The 17,584-nt window shown below is 37.7% G+C and overlaps 1 protein-coding gene and 1 non-coding gene across 2 annotated transcripts in view; one reads left to right on the plus strand and one right to left on the minus strand.

Annotated features, from left to right (window-relative positions):
- The window catches only part of LOC130867948 (zinc finger protein 836-like), a 58,355-nt gene that overhangs the window by 11,247 nt on the left and 29,524 nt on the right, over window positions 1–17,584 (plus strand). Inside the window, exons 3-4 of the mRNA XM_057760173.1 lie at window positions 1,042–1,168; window positions 2,800–3,778. Of these exons, the coding sequence (XP_057616156.1) occupies window positions 1,042–1,168; window positions 2,800–3,778 (1,106 nt within the window). The remainder of the gene's footprint in view (window positions 1–1,041; window positions 1,169–2,799; window positions 3,779–17,584) is intronic.
- LOC130870637 (U6 spliceosomal RNA) lies at window positions 6,769–6,875 on the minus strand. Its single transcript, XR_009056773.1, has one exon. It is a non-coding gene; the product is annotated as a U6 spliceosomal RNA (small nuclear RNA).

Below are 17,584 nucleotides of genomic sequence, written 5' to 3' on the forward strand. Positions count from 1 at the left end.
GTCACACACAGTTCCAGGCACACAGCCTTCCACATTGCCATCAAGCAAGCCGTAGCACTTTACTCCAAATGCTCCATTCAAAAGCTCTGTCTCCCGCAGGAGCCAGACAGAGATTGCAATGGCGGCACAGCCCAGAAAGCCGGCATTTTAAAACAGCCAGTTTTTTCCTGCTGCTGAGTCAGGACAATTTCTTTGCGGCACGCAATCCACAAACAGCAAAAATCTGTCTTAAATTTTCTTTCTGTCCTTTTTAAGCCCTCTCAGGTTTTACGTGGAGTTCATTAGCACGTTGGGTGCCACTCTGTTGTAATAGGAGCAGCAGGGCTGCGTCCCCGGCACCCAGCCGCCCGCATGGCTAGCTTATGCCCCGAAATAATTACACGGAAACTGTATTCTTTTAATCACTGCCTGGCCCATTAGCTCCAGCCTCTTATTGGCTAGCTCTTACATATTGATCTAACCCATTTCTAATATTCTGTGTAGCACCATGAGCTGGCTTACCAGGGAGATCTTAACCTGTGTCTGTCTGGAGTGGGAGAATCATGGCGACTCCTGACTCGGCTTCTTTCTCCCAGCATTCTGTTCTGTCTACTCCGCCTACCTAATTTTCTGTCCTATTAAAGGGGCCAAGGCAGTTTCTTTATTACTTAACCAATGAAACAACAGATAGAAAGATGACCCACCTCCATCAGGTACTTTAGCATGATCTATAGGTACAGCAATTAAAGCACATTTCCTCATTACCATTTTCCTTCTGAGACATGTACACTGTGATCCATGGGACACAAACACAACATCCATACCAGATAGATAACCTTGTCCAGACCTAAATGTGTGTCTCTTTTCATGGATGTGCTTGTGAAATTACTTTGTCATCTTGATTTCAGGGACTTAGAACATTCATTATAAAGCGTGACTATATCAGAAATCATTGCTTTGAGTAATTGTATTCACTCATCTACACCCTAATTTCCTCAAGTCTCCTTATCTCAAGGAAAGCCTCTTTCTAGGATCACTTGGTCAAATTGTACTTTGTTTCAGGATCCATTGACATTCAGGGATGTGATTGTGGACTTCTCCCAGGAAGAATGGGAATGCCTAGACTCTGCTCAGAGGACTTTGTACATTGATGTGATGTTGGAAAATTACAGCAGCCTGCTGTTTGTGGGTGAGAGCATTTTTATTGTAGAATTCCTCAATCATCCTTTTTATGTACCTAATTTATAGGTTTTAAACTTCATTAAGCTGTCTTGGAAACAAAGGAAAGCCTGAAAGTTTGGCAGTAGAAATAACTTTTTCATGGAATTTGATTATTTTCATTTCCATGTTAAAGGTGTCATTCACCCCTCACTTTGCCTCCAAAATTAATTCAGAAACCCAGTGTAGCATATAATATTTCCATACATACCTTAAAAACCGTGTCCACAATTGTAACTTACATGGTTTTGTGAGAAGACAAACTCAAGATAGGTGATCTAAAAATTTTTCTTTAATATGCTAAAAGACTCTTACAGGAAATAGCAATTGGAAATACTTCCTAGATTCTTGTACTTTGTGTTCTCTTTGTGTATTGAGCACATCTTTTTGTTAGATGTCTGTATTCTTTCTAAAAGTTCTAGCATGGGTCATGGGCTACCTTACAGAACATGTGGATTATTGTGTGCAACATATAGGCCTGGTCACCTGTCCTGAGCAAATGAGATTGCCTTGGAATGTGGAGAGGAGAGAGTAACTATAAATAGGGTGAGCCCTTGAATGAGCAAGACAACAGTGATGGCTTCCAGTGAAAGAGAAAACAAGAACTGGAAATGTTTTTGCTATATTCGATTTCACTTGATAGGATGCCTTGATCATTAGTAGAGTGGTTCTGGTCCCAGGATGCAACCTGCCTATTGTAACTGTTAGAAGGCATTGTTATATTATACCTGAATTATGATGACTTAATAATAGTATAAAATGCAATTTTATTTAACTATACTGATATCAGATTGGAATAATTTTATAAACCTTAAATATAATGTCAATCCATGAAGTAGGATTATTCTGAAATTGCATTCCTTGCATGTCTATCTTCATATTACATATTTTGTCCCAGTGGCAAATACACAGACACCCTTCTGGAAAATATTCTTAGGAGTCTGTCGTGCGCCAGCTTGAGAACAGCCAAATGAAGAAAGTTAGGAAACACAGCAGTGTGTGGAGTTCAGACAGTAGAGGATAGAAATAAACAATAGTTGCCCATTTCAGCTCTGCCTCAAATGATCTGAGCCTCTGGTATGTGGCAGAACACTAGCTTTCCATCCATTAATTTGGAAGAATCTAATATGTTTTTCTGGAGAGAAAAAACATTTGATGCTTTTAATTAAAACTTTAATCTTTAGAGGTATTGGGTCTCCTGAACAGTACTCATTGCCTATCACTTAGTAAATATAAATTCTCTGAACCTGGGATTATATTAAACTACATCAATCTCTGAGAAAAAATATTTAAAAATAGAGACATGTATTTTTAATATAATCAATCAATGAGCTCCATCCCACAGCTAATTGCTAATGTCTCAATTTCCTGATCCATCTTCTGCCATTAGACATTTTCGATAAGGATGAGGTATCAGCTATATCTCAGACCCTTGAAGCCTGTCTGTTTGTTTTTTGTGAAGATACATTCAATTACAGTGAAAAGAAAATATCTAAGAAGTTGTTTATTAGATTATCTTTAGTAAGAACTCAGGGAGACAGCCATTTATTAAATGTTTAGTTTGGATCAAGCCCTATTAATCTGAATTATACTTATTTTCAGAGAGCTATTGCATATGTGATCCTGTCTGTCAACATGTAAAGACTGCAAAGGAGTCATTTCAGTGTAATGAGCTTGACAACGTGCTTCATGACCCCTCCACATGTGCAGTTTATAGAACAAGTGAAACTACAGAAAACTCTAATAACTACACATGCAGTAATAACAGGGATGCTTCCATTGACCCATCAAACCCAGATAGACATGAAAGCATGCAAACTGGAGAAAAAACTTGCAATTCTAAAGTCTGTGAGAAATCATTAAATTTGTATCCCAACATTACTCAAGATCAGAGACTCTACACTGCAAGATCAGAACACAGGCAGGGAGAATACTATGACTCTACATACAGATTTTTGCAACAAAAATTCTCCACTGGAGAGACACCACACCAGTGTGGGAAATGTGGGGAATACTTCAGTGCTGCTTCAAGCCTCACTGTACATCAGAGAATACATACCGAAGAGAGGCCTTACAGATGTGAAGAATGTGACAAATGTTTTACCCGGCCTTCAACTCTTAGAGCACATCAGAAAATTCATACTGGAGAGAAGCCTTACAGATGTGAAAAATGTGACAAATCCTTTATCCGGCAGTCAACTCTTAGAACGCATCAGAGAATTCATACAGGAGAGAGGCCTTACAGTTGTAAGGAATGTGGTAAATCTTTCACTACATGCTCGGACCTCAGAACACATCAGAAAATTCATACTGGAGAGAAAATTCACAAATGCAAACACTGTGACATGTCTTTTCTGCGAATTTCAACTCTTAGAAGACATCAGAGTGTTCACACTGGAGAGAGACCTCACAAATGTCAGAAATGTAACAAATCCTTTATTGACATGTCACATCTTAGAGCACATCAGAGAAATCATACTGGAGAGAGACCTTACAGTTGTAAGGAGTGTAACAAGTCTTTTATGAGGTACTCCCACCTCAAAGCCCATCAGAACATTCATACTAGAGAGAAACAACAAATGCAATGACTAACATATCCTATATCCATTTTTCAAATTGTAGAAAGTTCACACTAGGGAGAAAAATGCCATTCTCATAATATACATTTTTTTGATATTTTTTCTTATAAATTCCATCAGCATGTATAATATGCTACAAGATAATTTTTGTATATTGTGATGATGGGTCTTTGCCACATTTTCCTCTGATTGGTTGAATAAAGAGCTGAGTGGCTGCCAGGCGGTGGTGGCACACGCCTTTAATCCCAGCACTCGGGAGGCAGAGGCAGGCAGATCTCTGGGAGTTCGAGGCCAGCCTGGTCTACAAGAGCTAGTTCCGGGACAGACACCAAAGCTACAGAGAAACCATGTCTCGAAAAACCGAAAAAAAAAAAAAAAGAGCTGAGTGGCTGATAACTAGGTAGGAGAAAATGGGCAGAACTTCTCAGAAGAGAGAAGAACTTGGGATGAATCTGGTGTGGCAGCAGATGACAGCAAGTCTTGGGAAAAGTCAGATGTACAGAATGGAGGAGAGGTAAAGAGCCAATTGGCAAAATGTAGGTTAATAGAAACCTGATACTTTAAGTTATAAGAGCTAGTTGGTGCTGTAGGAACCCCTTCAGCCAATATCCTCTAAGATACCAGCATGGTCTCTTATCCTGTAAATGCTCAGGTAAAGCAACACTTCCTCTCTTCCAGCTGCTGGATTCAGTTCCTGTTCCCCATTCATGCAGAGGACTGTGATATGTGAGTCTACCTCTAAATAAATAACCCTTTATTATATTCAATTTGGAGGTAGTGTGGAATTTCTTTTTAACGTCCATCTTCATTTGGCGCCCAACCATGGGAACCAGTCTACCCTTTTTAGTACCAGCTGCGTTGTGCATTGGGCACTGACTATCCCCGCCCACGGCTCCAGCTGGCACTTAGACACAGCACATTGCTGCTCAGCACTCCCCAGCTTATGACCCATACACTGCTGCTCAGTACATTACACACTGGCCCACATACTGCTGCCTGTGATCCCCATGGCACACAACACAGTCCATGAAACACACTGACAGAAAGCTTTGGGTTTTCTTTATCTAACATGTGCAAAATCAAAAACTGGGATTGTCCACTGCTGCTTGCATTCCTCGGTCATGCAACTGCAACACCTGCTGGCCAATAGTGATTATTACACATACTCCAAGTCACTGCAATTGTCTCATGACAGGTAAGATCTGAAAAGCTACAAAAATTACCAATAACATACCTATCCAAGAGTTCAATAATTATTTTGCATATGCTTATGTGATTTTCTTGATATATCCCTTTAATTGAATCGAGGGATTAGTTTTGATTTTCAAATTATCACATTAAATATGGTTTGATAACACAGCCAAGGATGAGGCACTTTGGGAAATGATGTAGTCTTCACAGACTAATAATGAACAGCTAGTTGGGGAAATCAACATTTTGGAGATGGATATCATCAGTTTGACAGACAAAATGCAGTCAGTGTAGAAGGATGCTGAGACATTATTGAGACATTATTTGAGAGATTTAGTGCTGCTGAGTTTAATAATCAGATTATGTTGAAAAGTTATTATAGATTAACAGATAAGGGAAGGTAATATCCACAGCATCAAAATTATGTCCAAGGATGAGATGTTATCTTTTTTTTTTTTTTTTTTTTTTTTTTTGGTTTTTCGAGACAGGGTTTCTCTGTGGTTTTGGAGCCTGTCCTGGAACTAGCTCTTGTAGACCAGGCTGGTCTCGAACTCGCAGAGATCCGCCTGCCTCTGCCTCCCAAGTGCTGGGATTAAAGGCGTGCGCCACCACCGCCCGGCTAGATGTTATCTTTTTTTTTTTTTATTCTTTTTTAATTAAAATTTCCAACTGCTCCCCGTTTCCCATTTCCCTCCCCTCCTCCCACACATTGCCCCCTCCCCCCACTCCCCTCCCCCATCCCCACTCCTATTCTCCTCCCCCCACTCCATTCCCCCTCCCTCTTGATACTGAAGAGCAGTCCAAATTCCCTGCCCTACAGGAAGACCAAGGTCCTCCCACTTCCATCCAGGCCCAGGAAGGTGAGCATCCAAACAGGGTAAGCTCCCACAAAGCCAGTTCATGTATTAGGATCGAAACCTAGTGCCATTGGCCTTGGCTTCTCATCAGCCTTCATTGTCCGCCATGTTCAGAGAGTCCAGTTTCAACCCATGCTTATTCAGTCCCAGTCCAGCTGGCCTTGAAGAGCTCCCAAGAGATCATTTCCACTGTCACAGTGGGTGGGTGCACGCCTCGTGGTCCTGATTTCCTTGCTCATGTTCTCCCTCCTTCTGCTCCTCATTTGGACCTTAAGAGCTCAGACCGTTGCTCCAATTTGGGTCTCTCTCTCTCTCTCGATCTATCGCCAGTTGAAAGTTCCTGTGCCATTCTCCTTGGCCTCTCGTCAGCTCTCATTGTCCGCCACATTCCGAGAGTCCGGTTTTATCCCATGTTTTTTCAGTAGCAGTCCAGCTGGCCTTGGTGAGCTCCCAATAGATCGGCCCCACTGTCTCAGTGGTTGGGTGCACCCCTCATGGTCCTGACTTCCTTGTTCATGTTCTCTCTCCTTCTGCTCCTCATTATAACCTTGGGAGCTCAGTCCGGTGCTCCAGTGTGGGTCTCTGGCTCTATCTCCATCCATCGCTAGATGAAGGTTCTATGGCGATATGCAAGATATTCATCAGTATGATTATAGGATAGATTCATTTCAGGTTCCCTATCCTCAGGTGCCCAATGAACTAACTGGGGACATTGCCCTGGGCTTCTGGTAGCCATTCCAAGTTCAAGTCTCTTGCCAACCCTTAGGTGGCTCCCTTACCTAAGGTATGAGTTTCCCTGCTCCCCTATCCAACCTTCCTTTATCCCCAATCACCCCGATTCCCCCAGTTCCCCTCATCCTCTCCTTCACACTTTTCTCTCCCCATCACCCCTCATCCCCATCCCACCCCACCCCCAAGATTCCAATTTTTTGCCCATCAGTCATAAAAATATGGAACGCTTCACGAATTTGCGTGTCATCCTTGCGCAGATGCCATGCTAATCTTCTCTGTATCGTTCCAATTTTAGTGTATGTGCTGCCGAAGCGAGCACTAGATGTTATCTTTACTAGACAAATTTCATACCTTTGAATCCTCAGTGAGGACATTAGAACAGAACACTGGACAGCAGATTCAGACTTTACAAAAGGCAGTAGTAAAAAGATTTGAAAAGATTGAGGAATGTTTCTAAACTGGTAAGCAGGGAGAGAAGGTACAAGGACAGAATTTATCCTCATCAGTACATGCCATACTCTGGGATGACCTACCCAGAGTCTTAACTGCCTATCCAGTAATTCCCTCTGAAAAACAATTGCCACAAAGTACCCTAAGGTAGTCACAGAATATACATGTGAACCAATACATATGAGTGATCTAAAAGATATTAAGCAATAGTATCTTATGGACTACATTTGCCATTTGTTTGGGAAATGGTGAAAACATCTGTTTCAAGAAATAAGGCTACCCCACAGTAGCTTCAATTAAGTACAATGGTCCTAGGAGACAAAACTCAGCTGCTTTGGAAGTGTTGTTGGAGAGAAGAGGCAATTTTAGAACAACCAGGGAAAGCAAAAGGATTTGAGACTTTCCAAGATCAAATTCTTGGCGAGGGCCATTACCCCAATCCTCCAGGACCAAGCTGTCTACAATGAACGTACTTTGTCCCTGTATAGCACAGCAGCTTTAAATGCTTGGGGAAGTATTCAGGAACTAGGAAAGTGAATTGAATCATATATTCAGGCTAAATAGAGCCAGAGAGAACCCTTTAGTGGCTTTTTACAAAGACTAACTGAGGCTGTACAAGTAGGACTGTCAGATCAGAAGCTAGATGTGTACTTATTGAATCTTTGGGTTTTGAAAATGCCAGTTCAGGATGGAAAAAGATCCTTGGGCCTTCAAAGGTTAGATTATCACCAGTAGATGAATGGATCTTATATACAATGAATGTTGAGACATTTGACTACAGTACCGAGGCTTGTGTAGGAGAAGAGATTTGCAATGTTATAAGGAGACACCAAAATGCCAAATGTTTTAATTGTGGTAGAATAGGACATCTGAGAAGGGATTGTAGACAAGCAATTCCTAGGGATGATGTTTCCTCTATGAATGGCAAAAATAGGCATTCTAGGTCTCCTGGTATATGTAGGAGGTATGGCAAAGACCAACATTGGACCAATTAATGTAGATTGGCAAAAGACAGATAAGGCAACCTGATACCATTGGAAAACTCCTGGGGGGGTTCCATGTCAAATGTGGTCCAATTATTCCCGGTCACTGTGGATAACATGTCTCACCAGGAAAATTAAAAAAATCCAGAGCCTACTGTAAAAAACCATAATGTTCTGGATGATAGAATAGACATGGAGGATGTATAAAAAAACAGTAGGAAGTAAAAAACATATATTTGGTAGAGTTCTATAAATGATCAAAGACTACAGCTAAGAGTGTATAAATGATATTGTAATTGATGGATTAATAGGTACAGGTGTGGACATAAGAATCATTAACTCAAGAATTTTAGCATCCAAATTGGACTCTTCAAGAGGTAAAAATTCAAGTCTTGGGAATTGGAACCCTATCTCATGTGAAACAAAGCATGAGATGGGTTGAATACATAGGGCCAGAAAGACAGAAAGAAAAGTTGAGATCATATGTAGTTAATATTGCAATGAATTTATGGGGTTGTGACTTGTTGCAGCAAAGAATTGCCAAGATTAGCATTTTTGCAGTCCAAAAAATTCATGTTTCTGGGAAGGATATTATAAGATATTACAAACAAAGGTCACCAGCCATTCACCATATACAAGAACACAAAGAAACTAGCAAACCTTCAGAGATACAAATGTCCCTGGTTGTAAAACGATTACCTGAGAAACCAATATGGGAGAAAAAAACGGCTTTTAACAGAAGAGAAATTAAAGACTTTACAACAGCTGGTACAGGAGAATTAGATGCTTGCCATATTGAAGAATCAACCAGCCCTTGGAATTTTCCTGTATTTGTTGTAAAAAAGAAATCTGGTAAATGGAGAATGATGACAGATCTCAGAGCTGTCAATAAGGTAGTTCAACCTATGGGCCCTCTACAATCTGGAATTCATCTGCCTTCTCTATTACCAAAAGGATGGCCTCTTATACTTATTGATTTAAAAGATTGTTTCTTCACTATACGTTTACAAGAAAAGGACAGAGAATAATTTGCCTTCACTGTGCCTACTTACAATAATTCTCAGCCTACTAGGAGATATCAATAGACAATCCTCCCACACAGAATGCTTAATTGTCCAACTCTGTGCCAATACTTTGTAAGTCAGCTTTGGAAATAATATGTAAATTATTTCCTAAGTCTATAATTTATATGGATGACATTTTGTTATTCAAATGCAAAGATAAATTAGAAGGAATTTCTGAAGAAATAAAGACAGTTTTACCTAAATGAAGATTACAAATTGCTCCTGAATAATACAAAGAGGAGATTCTGTCAATTACCCAGGTTACAAAATAGGTTTACAGAAAATTAGAACACAAAAGGTACAAATTAGGAAAGACTGACTGCAGACTCTTAATGACTTTCAAAAATTGTTAGAGACATTTCCAGTCTACAACAGATTGTTGGAATAATACCTGATCTAATAATTCATTGAAACAAAATCTTACATGTTGACAAAGACCTAATTAGTCCCAGGGAATTAACAGCTGAAGTGAAAAATGAATTTATGATCATTGAAAAGACATTATAGGAGGCACATGTGGATAGGGTGAATCCAAATCTTAATTGTATTCTAGCCATATTGCCTTCCAAACTTTCCACTATGATGTGGGAAGGTCATTGGTTAATTAATAAAGAAACTGCTTGGCCTCATAGGTTAGAACATAGGTGGGTAGAGTAAACAGAATAGAATGCTGGGAGGAAGAGGAACTGAGCTCAGACTCCATAGCTCTCCTCTCTGGGGCAGACGCAATGAAGCTCGGACCCAGGATGGATGTAGGCTAGAATCTTCCTGGTAAGTGCACCTCGTGGTGCTACACACATTAATAGAAATGGGCCAAACAGTGTTTAAAAGAATACAGTTTGTGTGTCGTTATTTGGGGGCATAAGCTAGCCATGCAGCCGGGAGCTGGGTGGTAGGAAGTAGCCCGCAGCTCCTACTACACCACTACAAGAATTTTAAAGCAGAGGGTAGATATTTGCTTAGAAAGGATCTTTTAACCATATAAACCAAGTAAACTATTAAAGATTTATGTGTAAAATACTCTGAATTAATTATAAAAGGAAAATTGAGACTTCATTAACTAGCAGGTATAGACCCAGCAGAGATTATAGTGCCTTTTACTACTGATGAAGTTAAACAATTATGGGAAGACAATAAACCATGGCAAAGAACTTATGCTAAATTTTTGGGAGAAATTAATAGCAATTATTTCAAAAGTGATAGAATTAACCTTATAATGAGAACTACTTGGATTCTTCCCTGAATTGTAGGTGACACACCAATGAATGGAGATGGTACATTTTGTGCTGATGCAAATAAATCAGGAAAGGCAGGTTACAAATCAGAAGAACTAAGTAAGGTGAAACAAAGTCCTTATAATTCTGTCCAAAAGGCAGAGTTACATGCTATTATGACAGTACCAAGGGATTTTAAAGAATTTATCAATATAGTTATTGATTCGCAATATGCAGAAAGAGTTGTTTTGCCTATTGAAACTGCTGAATTTATACCAGATAATACAGAATTGACTTCATTATTCATTCAGGTTCAAGACATAATCAGGAATAGGCTTTGTCCTATATACATAATACACATCCAATAACATAACTGGTCTGCCAGGTCCTCTAGCACAAGTTAATGCAGAAATTGATTATTGATTGGAAGTATGCTAAAGTGTAGTCTGAGGTTTTCTGTTCTGCCCGGGTCCTGCAATCATTTAGTCCCAAAGAAATGATACAGAGGTCTATATTAGTTATAAACTGATTGGCCTAGTATCTCAGGCTTCTTATTAACTCTTACAACTTATATTAGCCCATTATTCTTATCTGTGTTAGCCACAGGGCTCAGTACCTTTTTCAGTGAGGTAATCACATCTTGCTTCTTCTGTGACTGGGCTAGGACTGCAGAGGAATGGGCTTCCTCCTTCCCAGAATTCTCCTGTTCTCATTGATCCACATCTACTTCCTGTCTGGTTGTTCTGCCTATACTTCCTGCCTGACTACTGGCCAGTCAACATTTATTTAAAATATAATTGACAGAATACAGACCATTGTCCCACACCACTAAAGGCCTCATAATTTTATAAAGATCATCATGTCAATATCAAAGATTTAAAGAAAGAGTTTCCTGTTATATGGCAACAAGATAAGGAGATTATAAAGAGATGTCCTACTTGCTCTTTCTATAACCAAATACCATTACCTGCAAGGAGTAACCCAAAAGGTACTTAATGGAATGAAATATGGCAGATGGATGTATTCTACTTTACAGAGTTTAGAAAATTAAAATATGTACACCACACCATTGACACTTATTCAGGTTTTCAATGGATAACTGCCTTAAGCTCAGAAAAGGCTGATTTGGTAATCACACATTTATTAGAAGTTATGACCATCATGGCTTTACCTGCACAAATAAAGACAGACAATGGTCCAGCATATGTATCTAAGAAAATGAAACAGATTTTTTGTTTATTATAATATAAAACATATTATAGCTATATCAAACAATCCTACAGGTCAGGCAGTTATAGAAAGATCAAATTGAACTATAAAGGATATGTTAAACAAAGAGGAAGTGATGGAAAATACCCCCAGAAATGATTGCATAATACTTCATTAACCTTAAATTTTCTCAACTCTAATGAGAATGGATGTGTGACCTCAGAATGGAAACCAGGAGATGTGCTACACTGGGGAAGGGGTTTAGCTCTTGTTTTCACAGGATAAGAAAAGCTATGGATACTATCAAAATTGATAAAAATTCAGTTTGTAAAAGAGAAACCTCTTGAAAAAGAGAAATGACAGCTCATCCACAGAGGTGACAACCATACAGGTGGTAAGAAAACCTCATAAGGGTTGGGGCAGGGTTCTGTTCTTGTTGTTACAGGAAAATACACATCTTCAAAAAGTCAAGAGATCCTGGACGTTTGCATGCCTAAAGAGGAAAAAATAACGATCCAGAAAGGATAACCAAGCAAAGAAGAATATGACTTATAAGATAAGATCATCAAAAAAATAATTTCACACATATATATAAAAGCTGGTTTTGGAATTGGACAATGGCTATTTTATAAATTCAAGCATTTTGTTAAAACAAAAATTTAGAGTTTCTGTCTCATGTCAAGAGCCATCTGGTATGGGACAGAAAGAAGATAAATTTTAAAAAAATATTTTACTATTCTCCATGACTAGTTTGTCTATATCATAGTTTTCACTGAATATATGTCTTTATGAATAATGTTTAAGCTTTTCAAAATGAACAGTAGATTTTTCCAACCATAATCTTTGAAGTTTCCAGGAAGAAGATAGGGTCCTACAACAAATGACTCCATCTGGTTGATATGATGTCATGACACTGATAGCGCTACTATGAGACCAGCTTTTGGGTACCAGCTGCTGACATGGTGTACCTTCTTACAATATTCTGGCCAGAAGTCTAAATAAGAACTTCAGAAAAACCCTATTAGCTACGAAGAGACTATTTGCAATTATACAAGACAATAATCTTGAAACGTAACAATTATTTTACTTTTACAGGATCCCATAGAAAGAACATTGTCCCCATGACAGCTAGAAGGAATTTTATAAGATGATGTTCCCTCTCCCAACAAAGTTTGTTAGGATTAGGGACACCATTTATGGGTTGATTATTACTGGTATAGGGTTGGGGGCTGGGTTTGAAATTATGTAGGCCCAGAGGTCTCCATGAAAAAAGAGAAAAACTTAATGGGATAATAGGTAGATTAGTGTGAGCTTACTCACACTAATAATAATAATAATGATAGTGAGTAATAGAAATACTTGTGAGCTATTATTTATTGACAATTTACATTGGTATAGATTTTGTATATTGATACAAGTTCAAATTATATTTGCTATTTTGAACATGCTCTTATTTCTGTTTAAAGTATTTGTACACCTATGCAAAGTTATTTTGTCAGATTGTATGCATGCATGTTCCTAACTCTGTTTAAGACATTGTGTGTATTGATACAATTTTTGGTATATATTATATTGCATTATATGTTTCTATCTCTGATCAAGATACTTATACATTGTTTACATTTTGAGGTCATTATCATTTACTGCACAGTTGTTTAAAGATAGTTTAATATTCTGATAGGAAGTCTTTGTTTTTAAGTTATAGAAGTATTAAGTATTGGGTCAACAGTCATTCATGTTTGTTATAGTAAGACTATTTAAGTGCTTTAGATACATAAAGATTGTATTCTGCATAGAGAGGTACTTTTCAACCACTTCAAAGGTCTGTAGAACATAGCATTTAAATAACTTAGAGTTTTGTTGACCTGAGACACAATTGCTCCTGGCAGCACCGAACTACTCCTGAGAGAATGTTGAGCACTGAAGACACTCTACTTGGAATTTGTTGAAGAATGCTTAAAAAAAAAAGCCCACACTAGCTCAGAATTGAGAATAATAGACGGTTATTTATTTAGGGGCAAACTCACAAATCAAAATTCTCTGCTGGAACAGAGAACAGAAACCAAATTCTGAAGCTGTAAAAGAGACCAGACACATGCTCAACATTGGCATAAATAGTATAAGTTACGCAGTGGGTGGGTAACTACTAGCTGTAGGATTTCCTACAGCACCTCCCCCTTTTGTTTAAATAAGAGAGTTCTAAGCCTAATACAAAATTATTTACAAAAGAACAAATATATTCAATAATTTTTCTATCCTAACTAGTTTAAGTCTTGTATAGTAAATAACTGGGACAAGTCATGAGAGGAAAGTGACAACTGCTATCTAGTCTTCAACCGCATCGAAGTTCTGAGAAGGGAAATAATATTACTTGAGTAAGCAGGAAGTGCAATCAAGCAACTTGCAAAATGTGTAACAAATGACAGAGACAACTGGCTACCTGAGCAATCATGCATGCATCCATGCATACAATATGACAAAATAAATTTGCCTAGGTATACAAATATGGTGAACAAAAATAGGAAATATTCAATATAATTTAACTTTGTATCAAGAAACAAGAATCTATACCAATGTAATTGCCTATAAATAATAGCTCACAAGTATTCACTCTATTACTCACTATTATTATTAGTGTGAGTAAGATCACACTAATCTATTATCCCATCCAATTTTCCTTTTTTCTTCAAAGAGAACTCTGAGCCTATAAAATTTCCCCTCAAAACCCCCACCCTATAAAAATTATAATCAATCCCTAAATGATGTCTCTAACCCTGAAGACAAACTTTGTTGGGAGAGGGGATGTCGTCTTCTAAAATTGATTCCAGCTGTCATAAGGGCGATGGTTTTTCAATGGGATCCTGTGAAAGTAAAATGATGGTTAAGTTTCAACATTACTGTCTGGTATAATTGCAAATAGTCTCTGAGTATTCAATGAAAGGTATGATAAAGACAAAAATAGGTATGAAGAAAGGTAAAATTTCTAAATTCTTTTTTCTTTCTGTCACATACCAAACAGCTCTTGACATGAAACAAAAACTCTGAATTCTTTTTAACAACAGGCTTGGATGTAGTGAAGGATGGAGCTGTTGTCCAACTCCAAAACCAGCTCTATATATTCATATATATGCATATATACACACACAAATATATATGTATTTATACATATATATGTTTAAATGTATGTGTATCGGTCACCTGACATTATAAATCATGTTCCTTTTTCTTAATGATTCTTCATGAGTAGTCATTTTTTCATCTATCCACATTCAAACATCCAGGGTCTTTTGAATTTTTGAAGATGTGTATTTTTCTGCAAAGACAAGAACAGACCCCTTCCCCAACCCGTATGAGGTTTCCTTTCCATTTTTATGGTTGTTACTTCTGTGGATGAGTTGTCATTTTTCTTTTTCAGGAGGTTTCTTCTTTTCAAACCGAATCTTTGTTAATTCTGATGGTCTCCATAGTTTTTCTTCTCCTGTGGAAACAAGACCAAAACCCCTTCCCCAACATAGCACATCTCCTGACTTCCATTGTGAGGTCAAAACATCCTTGAAATAAACTGGCTGATTTACTTCAGAAGACTTTTCTATTCTCCAATGTCTATCTGCTGCTGTTGTTCCTTTCTCATTAGCATTAAGAAAATTCAAGGTTAATAAAGCATTAAGTAATTTATTTCTGGGGGAATTTTCCATCCCTTTCTGTTTGTTTAACATATCCTTTATAGTTCGATTTGATCTTTCTATAACTGCCTGACCTGTAGGGTTGTGTGGTATATCTGTAATATGCTTAATATTATAGTAAGCAAAAAAACTGTTCCATTTTCTTAGAGACATATGCTGGACCATTATCTGTCTTTATTTGTGCAGGTATACCCATGATAGCCATAACTTTTAATAAATGTGTGATTACCAAATCAGCCTTTTCTGAGTTTAAAGCAGTTGCCCACTGAAAACCTAAATAAGTGTCAATTGTGTGGTGTACATATATTAATTTTCTAATTCTGCAAAGTAGAACACATCCATCTGCCAGATCTCATTCCTTTGAGTACCCTTTGGTTAGTCCCTGCAGGTAGCAGTGCTTGTTTATAGAAAGAACAAGTAGGGCATCTCTTTATAATCTCCTTAGCTTGCTGCCATGTAATAGAAAACTCTTTCTTTAAACCTTTGCTATTGGCATGATGTGCTTTATGAAATTCTGAGGCCTGCAACATGCTTCCAATCAATAATTAATCAATTTCTGCATACCTTGTGCTAGAGGACCTGGCAGACCAGTTATGTAATTGGATGTGTGTTATGGATATAGGACAAAGCCTATTCCTGATTATGTCTAGCATCTGTATAAATAATAAAGTCAATTTTGTATCATGTAGTATAAATTTAGTGGTTTCAACATGCAAGACAACTCTTTCTGCATATTGTGAATCAGTAACTATATTAAGAGGTTATTTAAAATTCCTTAGCACCATGAGAATAGCACATAATTCTGCCTTTTGGACAAAATTGTAAGGGCTTTTTTCCACCTTACTTAATACTTCTGATTTGTAGCCTTCCTTCCCTGATTTATTTGCATCAGTATAAAATGTAAGGGCTCCAGTTATTGGAACATCACATATAACTTGGGGAAGAATCCAAGAAGTTCTCTTTATAAGGTTAAGTCTATCACTTTTGGGATAATTACTATTAATTTCTCCAAAAAAAAAATAGCACAATATCTTTGCCATGGTTCATTGTCTTCACATAACTTTTTTATTTCATCAGTAGTGAAAGGCACTATAATCTTTGCTGGTCTATACCTGCTAATTGATGAAGTCTCAATTTACATTTTATATTTAATTCAAAGACTTATTCCACATAAGTTTTTAATTTTTTATTTGGTTTATGTGGTAAAAATCCATTCTAAAATAATATTGTCCCTCTGCATTAAAATTGGTGTAGGAGAAATTCTGGAAGGCAATATGACTAGAATACAATTAGGATTTGGATTCACCCTATCCGCATGTACCTCCTGTAATTTCTCCTCAACAATTGTCAATTCCTTTTCTGCTTAAGCTGTTAATTGTCTAGGACTATTCAAGTTTTATCACCATCTAAGGTTCTATTTAAATGCATTCTTAGATCAGGTGTTATCCTAACAGCTGGGTGTACACTGGAAATATCTCCTAATAATCTGTAAGTCATTAAGAGTGCACAACCAGTCTCTCCTAATTTGTGCCCTTTTTAATCCTAATTTTCTGCAAACCTATTTTATAACCTAAGTAATTGACAGAATCTCCCCTCTGTATTTTTTAGAGTAATTTGTAATTCCCATTTTGGCAAAACTTTCTTTTCTTCTTCAAACATTTTTTCTAAAGAATCTATGTTTGAATCGGAGAGTAAAATGTCATCCATGTAATGATAAATTATAGATTTAGGAAATTACTTTTGTATCATTTCTAATGGCTGACTTACAAAGTATTGGCACAGAGTGGGGTTATTGAGCATTCCTTGTGGGAGGATACTTTTTGATATGTCCTAGTAGGCTGAGAATTATAAGTAGACACTGTGAAGGCAAATTTTTCTTTATCCTTTTCTTGTAAAGGTATAGTGAAGAAACAGTCTTTCAAATCAATAACTATAAGAGGACATCCTTTTGGTAATAGAGAAGGCAGATTGTAGAGGGCCCATAGGTTTAATTACCTTATTGACAGCTCTGAGATCTGTCATCATTCTCCATTTACCAGATTTCTTTTTTACAACAAATACAGGAGAATTCCAAGGGCTGGTTGATTCTTCAATATGGCGAGCATCTAGTTGCTCTTATACCAGCTGTTCTAAAGCCTGCAACTTTTCTTCAGCATAGAGGCCCCTGCTTAACCCATATTGGTTTCTCAGTTAACCATTCTAAAGGGAGGGCTGTTAGTACCTCTAAAGGTTTGCTAGTTGCTGTATGTTCTTGTATAGCCTGAATGGCTGATGACCTTTATGTATAGAAACTTATAATATCCTTCCCAGAATTATGAGTTCCTGGGACTGAAGGAATGTAAACTGGGGTATTCCATTGTTGCAGCAGGTCATGACCCCATATACTTACTGCAATATTAACCTCATATGGCCTCAGTTTCCCTCT

The sequence above is a fragment of the Chionomys nivalis genome, chromosome 2 (assembly GCF_950005125.1).
Source record: "Chionomys nivalis chromosome 2, mChiNiv1.1, whole genome shotgun sequence".
Taxonomy (NCBI): Eukaryota; Metazoa; Chordata; class Mammalia; order Rodentia; family Cricetidae; genus Chionomys; species Chionomys nivalis.